Here is a 12,207-nt window from a genome sequence, read left to right as displayed (position 1 = left end):
TCTCTTCAGATATCCCGCTGATCAGAACAACATAAAAGCCTAGGTAAGAGTATATTAATAATGTTTAGGCATATTATTCTTCATAATCCATATGGAGAGAAGTGAATTTGCAATATACCTTATGTCTATAGACACAGGTAAGTATATATATTTTCTACTTGAATTTTTTCTCCTTAATGAAACTTTTAAACTGTAGACAACTATTTCTTAGGGATCCTCTGCATTGTAGTTTAATCATTATTCCAGCTTATCAAAAAATGTCACAATGACCTTTTGTTGCTGCATTTTGTACCTCTGTTGGCTAAATGAAAGTCTACTTGGAACACACTGTGAGATCAGAGCATTTGGGAAAAAATAACTTTTGTGTGGTGAGTTAATAAAGGGCTACATTTGCAATAAAATGAACAATCTTGATCCTTCTGAAGATCAGCGACTCAGTGGAAGCTCCAAGGCAAAGGCAGTCCCCTCAGTAGACCCAGGGTGGTGTTTTGAAAGCCACTTCACGTCTTCAAAGTTATCCTGATGTCCTCCAAACATGAGCATTCATGACTTCCCAGAAGCATTTGTGGCATTAGAGGAAAAGTTCAAGTGATAAAGGCGCTCAGCGCAGACATTGTCTTGCTCTTGTCAAAGCGACATTGCCCAACCAGAGGGCATGACATCTGCTCTGCTGTACGTCAGGTGGCACATGTAGGCTCCTTGAGAAATGCCTTTGCTTTCTGGAAGTTCACAGATGACCCCAGCTATTGTTCACCGTTCTTCTTTCCAGCACCCAGCTCCTGCAGCTCGGTGGCTGGGACGTCTGTGGGACAGAAAGCGTGGTTGCTTGCTGAGAACGTGTAAAGAACTTCTGAGTCCAGAAGAAACAGGGAACTGCTCAGGGCTGACAATTTAAAAAAAAAAATCACAATAAAATGGAAATCAATATAAAAGCTGTGTGTTAGTATTCCTGCATTTTTTGAGATTTTTTTTTTTTTAATAAGAAGTAAAACATTAGAATAGAGATACTGGTCCTTTTTCAACTCTAAAGCTCTGCACACAGCTGTGTGAGGACACCAGGCTCAGCCTTTGCTGAGAGCAGGCCGTGTAGCCCTCACAATTTTGGAGGTAAGTTTGGAAAAGCAAACAATGTATTTAAAAATCCAGGGGACTAATGAAGAGAGGTCTAAAATAATTGATTTTAAGACTCTCATGCCCCTCCTCAATCAGCCTGATATAGCAAGGAAGGAGGTTTAAAGGAACAGTTTTTTAAAATGTCTTTAGTATGTGCTCATAACGATTTGCTTTACATTTATTTAAAGTCTGTGATAGGTCAGACCCCTTCTTCTCTCACAAATACTGTGTGTTTGGGTTTTTTGCAGTTGTTTTTTCTTGTCTGGAGCATTTCTGCTACAGCTCCTGCCTCCTCCATGTTCTTGACATTCATTCTTCACTACCCACTGTCACAGATCGGCTGTCTTTGGGAGGGGTTACTTCCAGTTCCCCTTCACGTGGTGAGCAGTCTATTTTAAATAAGTGATGTATTGCAGGAAAATAATCGTTATTGCTCTTTTCCCAGCATCCAAGCATAGTCTTTTGAGCAAAAAAATGGCTGATTATTCAAATTTAGCCTTAATGTGTGCTAGGCTGCAGTATGTAATTGCTCACCGCGCTTTCTCATGCAGAGGAAAGATTAAAAAAGTCTCATAAGTAAATTGCAGTCTCAATGCTGAGATTCCTCTCAGGCAGCTAATGGGTTTGGGGTTGCTCTCTGTCAGATCAGAGTCTCTTTTTGACACCATTATTTTTCTGCCAGCCTGACTCAAACCCGAGTGTCAGACAGGGGTGGGAACCACTAACCTCAGAAAACTCGCAGGAAAATAAATCCAAGCGAGCGCTTCCAAATGTCTTGCTGAAATGTGTGCAACCCCCCTGGCTATTACTGTGTGTCGCAGGCTGTCATCTTTTTGACTTTTAAGACCCGTTTTTTGGGGGTGGCAATCACATTTATGTTTGGACTGAAGCTCTCCCGTAAATAGGGAATTAATCTTCAGTTGTTAGGGGAGGACTCGTCACAACCCTGTCAAGTGTCCATCTGCTCAGTCCTGCTGAAATGTCTGTGTGTAAAAGGGGAACAGTTATATATTACATCTTCTTTCTCTGCGTCGGACACTTCTGGACTACTTGCCACTGAAGCGAGCTTGAAAAGCAGCTTACTCGGAGGCATCCAGGCAAGTCCTTGGACCACCTCCTCTTTCCCATGCTAACAGGAGCCAAGCTCACCCCATTTATTATATTTATGTAAAAGACATTAAAGATTGTTAGTAAAATGTCTATTTGGTCTAGACTGTGCCCTGGTTATCTGTGCCTCAGTAGCTCCACTGGACACCGCTATTTGCACAATCAAGCAGTTTCTCTGAGAGCAAATCAATCGGTTTTCTGCCAAAGCAGTGACCTCCTGTGATTGATTGACCTGGCGAACAGCCCTCTGCTGACAACGGGGTATAAAAAAGGGAATTCTGACTAAATGAGTGTCATTAGACTCTGAACCACTTGGAGCCATGAGGGTGCTACTGTTGGCTGTGGTTTGCATCCCCTTCACCGTGGCCATGGAACGGTAAGAAAACACATCCCGCATTGCTGGTGCACGTCTCAGCTGGCTTCCTGGGATGACCCATGCTTGTTGGTACTTGAGGTCTCAAACATAGATAAATTTAAAAAAAAACAGAGTACCTGAGAGCTCTAGAAAGGAAAACCAGTTAATTTTTGTGTGTTTATTTTATTTGCATAGAATCCCTCTTGTTCGATTCAAATCTATCAAAAAACAGCTGAAGGAAAAGGGAGAATTAGAGGAATTTTGGAGGAATCACCACCCGGATGTTTTTGCCCGGAGGTACCTGCATTGCTTCCCTGCAGATATTGCTTTATCAGTAGGAACCGCTTCAGAAAGGCTGTATGATTACATGAATGTAAGTACAGTTTTGGTAATGCAATCATAAGGACTTGTTGTTCTCTTGAAGGCAGATTTTTTTCCCCAGCATATTTCAAATCTAGTCTCTCAATGAAATTATAGGGCTTGAGATGGCTTGTTCTCTATGCTATCAATATTAGATCATGAAAATTTAGTTTACCACTCTGCAACATAAAGCACGTATAGATCTAGGTTAGCATGGGACCTGGGTAGAAATCTGATGTAGTCTCACAGCAGTAGTCCTGTGACAAGTTTTATTTTTGTATAGATCTGTATTAGACTTGGTTGGGTCTCCAAACAAGTGTGGAAGGTTTGCCTGTATCAATCTTAGTTCAGGATTGGGTTTTCAGTAGCAGAATCTGATTACTTCATTTAGCTCTATTCTATTTAGAAGAAACTTGGATGTTTGCATGTTATAAAAAATCCCCTGAATCTCATTTATTTGATCGCATGGAATCATAAACCAGTGATAATAAAGATGCAAGTAGAGTTTTTATCCTTCTGCTTTTATCTCCTGAGCTTAATATGTATTAAATATTAGAGACCAACCTGGATCTCACACTACCCTGGCTGAATTTACCATCTAAACTGAGAAAGGAAAAATAATGAGTTTCATTAGACCTCAGACAGGCAAGTCAGCAGGTCAACCATTTTGTAAACTCTTTCCTGGGTTTAGCATTCTGTCCATTTGGTTGGTCTCTGTTTCCTGTTTTATTTGGTTCTTCTGTTATGCCTATCTAAAGGAAAGCTAGGTTGTAGAAATGTTGTGGAGGCTGCATCTGAACAGGGAAGGGAAAGGCAAATTAATTCAGCAAGAACTTCCTCACACTTGTGGACCATAAATAAATACATCGAGAGGAGCTAGAGATGTGTGTGAAGAAGAAAAAAGGAGAGTAAAATATTTCAGCCTGCTCTAAAGCTTATCAAAGAGGGATAAATATCAAAATAACAAACTAAAATCCACACAGCTAGCATATCCAGCTAGCACCAGGAATGATTTTGTGGAGGTTTCCGTATGGTGTGTTCGTGGGGGTTTTGGGGTTTGGTTTTTTTTTTTTACCAACATATCTTAGAGCTGCCTCACTTCACAGATTAATCAATAAAGGTTTGTTTAATACAGGAAGGAATAAAATCCTACTGTATAGCTGGATAGTCTCTTAAACAGCACTCATGCTTGCATTTTCATGATTATCTCATTCAGGCCATAAACTCCAGGATCAGAAACTATATTCAGTGTATTAATTAACCAGTATGCACTTGAAGATACATATTCAAATATTTGTATTGCTACAAAAGGCTTGGCACTGGGTATTGCTTTTCTATCTGTGTTTGAATTCCAGAAATACCTCTTCCTAAAAATAGGTCTCTTAATGCTGAAGTGCTCTTCCAGGGCCAGATAGGGGCACTTAGACACTTGCATTCGGGATGCGGATAAGCTCTTCACTCCAGCATTCACGTGTTCACAGATTATCTCTACCCTCAATTGGTATCCAAGGACGGTCAGTGGTTTCTTTATCCACTGGATGAACTTTGTTCAGTACGTTAGATACAGTCTCTGCAACAGAATTCAAGAATTAATTTTTTAACTTGCTAATAGCTGCTAATTATGAAGGAAACAGCCCAGCCACCTGTGACAGCAGTTGTGCTGCTGGTCGGAGCCCTTTGACACCGGCTGAGGTGGGTCGTGGTGTTGTGGTATCACTGATTTCTTACTGACACTGGCAGGGAGCTGCCTGAAAGCCCGTGGGGTCATGCGAGAGCTTTGTCTTGGGGCTGACCTTGCCACCATTGAAACTGGGGCAAGAGGGCTCATTGACTTCACGGGGAACCTGACTGAACATTTGCTTAAAAGGCTTTGAGAACCCCACACTACTATGTGTGCAGCTGGAGTGAGGTCTGCTGCCCGCAGCCACTTGTGGAGCCAGACTCACCTCCCTCTGGCGTGCATTTACATGAATTCAGATGAAACTGCACCGAATTCCCTGAGAAAGCACTGGGTGGTGCCCCCAGGTCTGCCTTTTCCTCAGGACTAGCTCATCGGGAGGCAGGCTGGGGCTGACCATGTTGTTCCTCCCGCAGGCGCAGTACTACGGAGTTGTGAATGTCGGCACGCCACCCCAGAGGTTCACCGTCGTGTTTGACACCGGCTCCTCCAATTTTTGGGTCCCTTCTGCTTATTGCATCAGTGAAGCGTGCAGTAAGAAATGTTACCCTCCCTTACGCTCCACCTGTCTCGGATACCTCGGCCATTTCTCCTTTCCCATGGCCCCCCCTGCAGTGGGGTTTGGGAGGGGAGGATTTGGAGAACCTCCAAGGTTCTGCTGTCCCCTCTCCAGCTTGCTCCTCCATCTCTGCCCCTCTGTGCCACCCCACAGCCAGGGAAGGTGCTGGCAGCAGCTGCCAAGCATTCCTCCACACCATGAGGTGAAAGGCATGAAAATAATCCTGGGAGAGTTACAAATAGCCATGGAAATGCCCTGTTTTGTTTGGATTTTCCACTTGTCTTTAAAACCCCTGAAGTATTCTGAAAACAGAAAAAAATCCATCGACAGCTTCCTCACAAGACAAGGGAAAATCTGGCTCTCCTGCATCTCAGCTGGTTCATTCTTGGGCATGTTGCTGGGACCTCCCCTCGGTCCACAAGTGTCATTTGTTTTGTGCAGGGGTGCACCAGAAATTTAAGTCCTTCCTGTCGGATTCATATGAGCACGGAGGGGAAGCCTTCTCTTTGCAGTACGGCACGGGACAGCTTCTGGGCATCGCTGGCAAAGACACGCTGCAGGTGAGCCTCTGCCTAAAGAGGGTGTCAGCCTCCAGGTCAGCCAGGTTTTCAGGGCAGTTTGGAGACTGTCCTTGCCTTGGAAAACCTTCCCTGGTTTAGGCAAGCACAGGGGGAGGTCTCACCAAGCCAGGTACTGAGAGGTGGGGGTGCTGCCCCATCTGTGGGCTAACCAGACAAATCCCCAAGCTTTTATTTTGCATTTCTGCTTCTCTCCTTGGGTCCTGTCCTGGGTTTATGAAGAAACTTCCACAGAATTAAGGTATTAAAGGGAACCGGTGCAGCCAACTCGCCAAATGGGCACCTGTTTTATTGATGAGGATACTCAGGCTTTACAAACTGAATGAATCTATCGATATGGATCTGAAATGTGGCTGATTTCTTGTAATTGATGGTGTCTTTACTTTCACTTGTACCAAACAGATAAGTAACATCTCCATCAGGGGACAGGACTTTGGTGAGTCAGTGTTTGAGCCTGGAACAACCTTTGCCCTTGCCCACTTTGATGGCGTGCTGGGCTTGGGCTACCCCTCCTTAGCAGTGGGCAATGCTCTGCCCGTGTTTGACAGCATCATGAACCAGAAGCTGGTAGAGGAGCCGGTCTTCTCTTTCTATCTGAAAAGGTCAGTCTTTAAAGTGGCACTGCCAAAAAAGAAGCAAATCTATTTTAATTGTTGAGGCAACCGTGTCTCTGTATAAATCTTCAATTCTAGAAAGTAATTTTCCCCATTTCTTTTTTCCTTTTTTTCAATTTGAGACTGAAAAATATGGAGTGAAAAGGAAAAATGTGCTGGGGAGGACCATGAATTTTTGGACAGTTATTCTTGTTGGAGCTAGTCATAAACAAAAGAAAAGCTCCCAGTTCAGTCTCACCATGTCTGAGTTGCCAGAGGTTTCCTTCTGGCCAGTGGAGATGAACAGAAATGCCAGGCTACACCCAGGTAGCCACATTTCAGACAAGAAATGTTGTAACCTCACCTAGACCCAACTGTAACTCCATCAATTTATCTGAGGTTTATTCTGAGGTGAGAGCAGCAACTGGCTCAGCTCTGATGCCTATCTTAGCCCTTGGCAGCCTACAGCAAGTCTTCTCAGAGGTTGTTTGGAGGCTCTGAGTGGGGACATATGCAGTTATAATTTAGAAATAATCCCCTTCAGCCATCCATATCTGAATTTAGAAAGGGCTGTGGTTTGTCTTTTGCTTTTTAAGTGTAATTTCATCGGCGTGTACTGGCACACTCCCGTGTCGGTGTTAACCTGTCTTCTGCTTTCAGAGGAGATGACACCGAGAATGGTGGTGAGTTGATCCTGGGTGGGATAGACCATTCCCGCTACAAAGGTTCAATCCACTGGGTCCCAGTCACCGAGAAAAGCTACTGGCAAATACATATGAGCAAGTATGTATGAAATACCTGGTGGAATTCACCTAATGGAGAATGCTTCAACCCCCAGAGGCAGAAACACCTAGTGATACAGATGTAGGAGGACTTGGCTGCAGTGTTTTACCTTTGTGTCTCTCAAAGAGGGGGTTTGCCAGGATGAGACCGGAGATTATTAACTCTCTAAATCTGCTGTGACATGTGGAGCTGGTTTCTGGGAGAGCATTTTAATATGTTTTAATAGGATACACCAATGGTCAAGTTGACTCTTGGTGGACTATTCAGTTAAGAGGTTAAGGCACCCAGGAACTGAATCCAGCTCCAGGTCCTGCTCTCATCTTTAACTTTGGCCAGAGGTCCTGCTCTTATCTTTAACCTTGGTTAACCTTGGCCAAAGTAGTCAGCATCCCTTCATTCTTCCTCCTGCTGCGTACATCAATGAGGACACATACCTGTGGGTGAGGAAAAATTCGTCAGCAGGTGACAAATGATTGGGGCTGTAGGAGTCCCAAGAAAGAAAAGTGGGTCTGCAGATGGTATATCTTCCTCATGCAGTTTCCTTTTACTTTCTTGTTCTCTAAAAACAGTCTTGTCTTTTAAGACTGGCAAAGTTGTCAAGTTTTGACTTCAGTCCATACTCTGGTACTTTAGCTATCAATAAGATGCTGCTTCAGTCACAGTGTACGTGCTATTTGCTTAAAGATGCTTTGTTTTTCACTTGCAGTATAAAGATCCAGGGCCGGGTGGCATTTTGCTCCCATGGCTGCGAAGCCATCGTTGACTCAGGCACTTCTCTTATCACCGGCCCCTCTTCACAAATCAGGCGATTACAGGAGTATATTGGGGCAAGTCCATCGCATACTGGAGAGGTAAAAACTATACAGCCAGAAAACATCCAGAGAGGAAGAGAAATTGATTTTTGGTGCAAAGAGCTTACAGGGTGGGAAAATAATGGCTCGGAAAGGTCTCAGGGAAAGCCTTGTTTCCAGGAAAGCACTGAACTCAGAGCCAAGCTGGTTTGGACTCATCTGCCTTGCTGCCCCAGCCCTCCTCCCAAATGTCCACATCCTCTCCTGTACTCATCAGTAGTGGTGTGTAAGGAAATAATGGGGGCATCTGTTTGAGGAATCGACCTGTACTCTACATCAGAGAGAATTTTCTTTTGGAAAATCAGAGGGTTTTCAATGTCCCCAGCTATAGCCATTGGCTCCCCTGAGCCAGGAGGGGTTCGGCGTTGATGGCCAGCCCCATCAGCATCAACTGGAAAGGGAAAGATACTGTAATTGCAGCCTGACAATCACTCCACTGACAAGACCTCTGACTGTCAGCTTGCAGTGGAGCAGGCAGTGTCCTGGGGCTCCAGGGGGCACGCACAGCTGTGATGCTCACAGTGCTGGCTCCTGGCAGATGAGCCACGGGGCGCAAGATGGACCTCACTGTCTCTTATTGTCTCTTCTGAATCTTATTTCTCTGTCTCCTCACTGGTTTTCCTCTTCTTTCCTTCTGCTCTCTCCTGCATCCCCCTTGCTGACACTGCCCACCTCTGCTTGCCCTCTGAGGAGCACCTCCACCTCCTCCAGTGGCCCAAAGCAGCCTTGATGTACTGCTTCATGGGCTTTCTGGCTCCACACCTGGCTGTCCCCAGCCCCCCGTGCTTCTGGGGGGCATGTGTGAGCCGAGGTTGCTCAAGGTAGGTCAGGCTTTCCCACTGTCTTGCCTGTGGGACAGGCTGGGACACCTCTATGCTGCCCTTCACATCTCCCCTCTGACAATTTTCAGATGGCATGATGGAACCCTTATAACTTCTAAAATACTGAGATAATGAGCCTGAGATAGCTAAACCCACACGCCTTTGGGAAGAGAGCAGCTTATTTTTACTGTGCCTTATTGCTGGCCCTTGGCTGACTCCCACGGGTAATTACCACGTTGCCACAGCTCCAGTGCCCCAAGTAAAGCTGCCACGTCCAGTTGCTGTTAACTTCACTGTTGTCTTGATCCTGATCCTAAACTGCACTTGGGAGAGTGTTACGGTTGCCCAGTGCACTGGGGAATGATCAAAGACAAGGTGTACTTGTAATCTCCCTCCTTTCGTAAGAGGAGGACCTGGAGTTGCATTTGTGTAACTTATGAGGGTTCTGGTTCTTTCTCAATTAAACTTTAACTTTTGTTTTTATTCACATTTTCAGAAAAATGCCAAACAATATGCTTTAAACAAGTTGGGTTTATAATGGTGCATGCTAATGGATAAAATGCATTTTTCCAACGCACTTATATTAGTGTAATATAAACAATAAACAGGTCATTGCAGTGTAAGTTTATACACACCAGTGCTGACGTAAGAGCACTCAGTCAGCATCACAGATTCTGCAAAAACGCATCCTGAAAATAAGACTTTCTAGGACTGTTTTTGTAGCAACTACAGTCAGGCAGAGTATATTGGCTTAAATTTACTCCAGGATAAGTGGGTGCATCTATCAGTGATTTTACCAGAACTTTTATCTCTTTCCAGGGAGGATTAATTTGTTCTGGACATATTAGCTATGTAAATGAATTATGTCTTGCTTCCTTTATTCTACAAACCATTATAGTGGCTTTTTTACCCTTGTCTTCCATATCCCATGGTTTATTTTCTTCTAATGGTATGACACCTGATAAGTATACACAAGATTTAGGGCTATGTTTTCATAAAGCAGATTTAACAACAGCAAAAAAGTAGATTCTTCCTTATAGGAAGCCTCTAAAACAATGACTTTAAACACTACAGTTTACAGCAAAGATCCCTCTGGGGCTTGGAGCGTTCTGCAGTGCCATTTAATACGCCAGTTGTTTCATGAAATAACTAGAAAGGCCAGGAAATGATCTTCTGTGTTACTGTAAGTGAATGTATTATTTATGGAAATTAATGACCATGCCAGAGTTTAGTCCTTCTTCTGCTCTTTAAATCCCGCTCCAGGGCAGAGTATGAGCATAAAGTGCTGTATTCCTCACTGGCCTTTTTTTAACTAAAGCAATGATATTATGGGAAGGAGTTGGGGTGAGCTGCAGCCACAGGGTGCTCCCTGCGTGGGCTGGAGGCAGCTCCCTCCACCCAGAGCATCGGGGGACTTTTGCTCAGCAAACCTTGCTAGCAAAGGTTCACTGGAGCTCACGCCCTCAGTTTTGCTTCTGGGTTGTACAGGGGGCATGTCAGAGTCCCCCTTCACCTCGGTTCTTTTGAGGGTCTCAAGGATTTTCATCAGCCGTGGGTCCCTGGGGGCTTTGGTGCAGTGGCCTGGGCTCCTGGGCTGGTTTGACCCAGGGCAGGAGCTGGGAAGCCGGAGGGCAGTGTTGGGCCATAAGTCAGTCTGATGCTGTTTCTCCATAGTAAATTCACTCGTACCTGCCTCAAAAGTCTTGAATTCAAAGGGCAATACTTTAAAAGAAGGCAAACCTATCCCATCTCAATCAGTACCTTGCATACAGTTTCTTGTAGACTGCAGAAGACTCTCCAGCTTGCCCCACATCAGCTTCACGATCGGACACCACGAGTACAAGCTGACAGCAGAGCAATACGTCGTAAAGGTGTGTGTGTGTCACCTCCCTGCTCCCATTCCCTGTTCCCTGCTCCTTGCTCCCCAAGCCAGGGCTGGAGCAGGCTGCCGCAGGGACACATGCTTTCCCTTCCAGGAGTCTATAGAAGACCAAACCTTCTGCATGAGTGGCTTTCAGTCTCTCGACATCACCACTCGCTCCGGTCCGCTCTGGATTTTAGGAGATGTCTTTATGTCTGCGTTTTACTGCATTTTTGACCGTGGGAATGACAGAGTGGGATTTGCAAAAGCTGTTCATAGGAAGGATTACTACTGAGTCTTAATAACATTTATTCTGCCTTAATGTGAATATTAATGTAATGATCTTCAACACACATGTGAAGAAGGGCTTTAACTGAAACTCTGGACCGAAATGCAGCTGTGTATTTCCCCCCTCCCCAGGGTTTAAAGATTTTGGAGTGATCCTTGTCCCAAATTATATAGTTTGGTTCAATTTTTATATGTTTACAACTGAGAAACCATTTTTCCTCAATAACTGATGGACAACATGGCTCTCAGGAGGAAGTGAAAACAGCTCAGCACTCAGATTTGCAAAAGAGCAGGAAGGATAAAAATGCTCAACGGTGCCAGGCTGACAAGATAGCAGTTAAGAATGGAGGAAACTAATCCCAGTCTGATCTGGTGTGGGTATCCTTTTTTCTTCTTGTGTGCTAATTTCCACTTCATTTCCTACTGTTTTCCTTTTCCTCGGTATTCTCTATGGTTGAGGTTTTGTCCAACCTCATTTCCTGAGTGTCATTTAATCCTCTCTATATGGGCTTGCTCCAACCAGTTTATATAAAGAGGAATTTGACTGATGCCTGCATGACCACTTATTTCCACTACTGTTCCTTGCGCACAATTTCCTGCTCCTTACACCATCTCTCAAACCTGCTTTTTCCCTTGGATTCATTCTCGCCTGACACTTTTCTATTCCTGTTTTGGGTCTTAGCATTTAATGTCTGTGTCTTATATCAGCTGCTGCTTTTAGCATCTGTCACCTCTGCCCCTTGGCAGTGCGGGCAGCTGGGAGCAGCATCTATTTGCGTTCCAAAACCCAGACCAGGACCCTTGCAAAAGGAGCTCCAAAGGGATACCGCAGCATCCCTCCACCTCAGAGTTAAGAGACCAACACACCAGCACTAAACATCTACTGCCCTTTGCTCAGCCACTTCTTGTCTGTGGTGGCAGCAGCTTCAGCACTGGCAGAGGTGTGAAACCGCCCCAGTGAGCTGCGCTGATTTGGCAAAAGAGGGTTCACCTAAATGGTATCCATTGGAGTATTTGTTTGGTTTGCTAAAGCTGACACTGCCCCCGTACACGTGAATAAAACTTAACCAAGCAAAATCTGCTTTGGTCTTGGTGCTGTTTCGGTTTCAATTTATGTTTTCTCACAGTGGTTCCAGTGCCGGAGAGGAGGGTGAGGAGAGAGTGCAACACCGATTGAAAATCCAGCGTGCTCTGTGGCCTGGAGGGGAGAGGTGGGACGTGTTGGGGTGTTGGGGCTGCTCATCTCCCCCTAAAGCCAAA

General features: G+C 44.8%; 1 protein-coding gene across 1 annotated transcript; it reads left to right on the top strand.

The window, feature by feature from the left end:
• Nucleotides 1-2,540: 2,540 nt before the first annotated feature.
• LOC141479282 (cathepsin E-like) lies at nucleotides 2,541-10,954 on the top strand. Its single transcript, XM_074168377.1, has 9 exons — nucleotides 2,541-2,596; nucleotides 2,771-2,948; nucleotides 5,030-5,147; nucleotides 5,614-5,732; nucleotides 6,153-6,352; nucleotides 7,004-7,126; nucleotides 7,833-7,977; nucleotides 10,571-10,669; nucleotides 10,775-10,954. Exons 1-9 carry the CDS (start codon nucleotides 2,541-2,543, stop codon nucleotides 10,952-10,954), a joined length of 1,218 nt encoding a protein of 405 aa, XP_074024478.1.
• Nucleotides 10,955-12,207: the final 1,253 nt, after the last annotated feature.

Source organism: Numenius arquata, chromosome 2 (assembly GCF_964106895.1).
Source record: "Numenius arquata chromosome 2, bNumArq3.hap1.1, whole genome shotgun sequence".
Taxonomy (NCBI): Eukaryota; Metazoa; Chordata; class Aves; order Charadriiformes; family Scolopacidae; genus Numenius; species Numenius arquata.
This window is presented reverse-complemented; position numbering and strand designations above follow the sequence as displayed.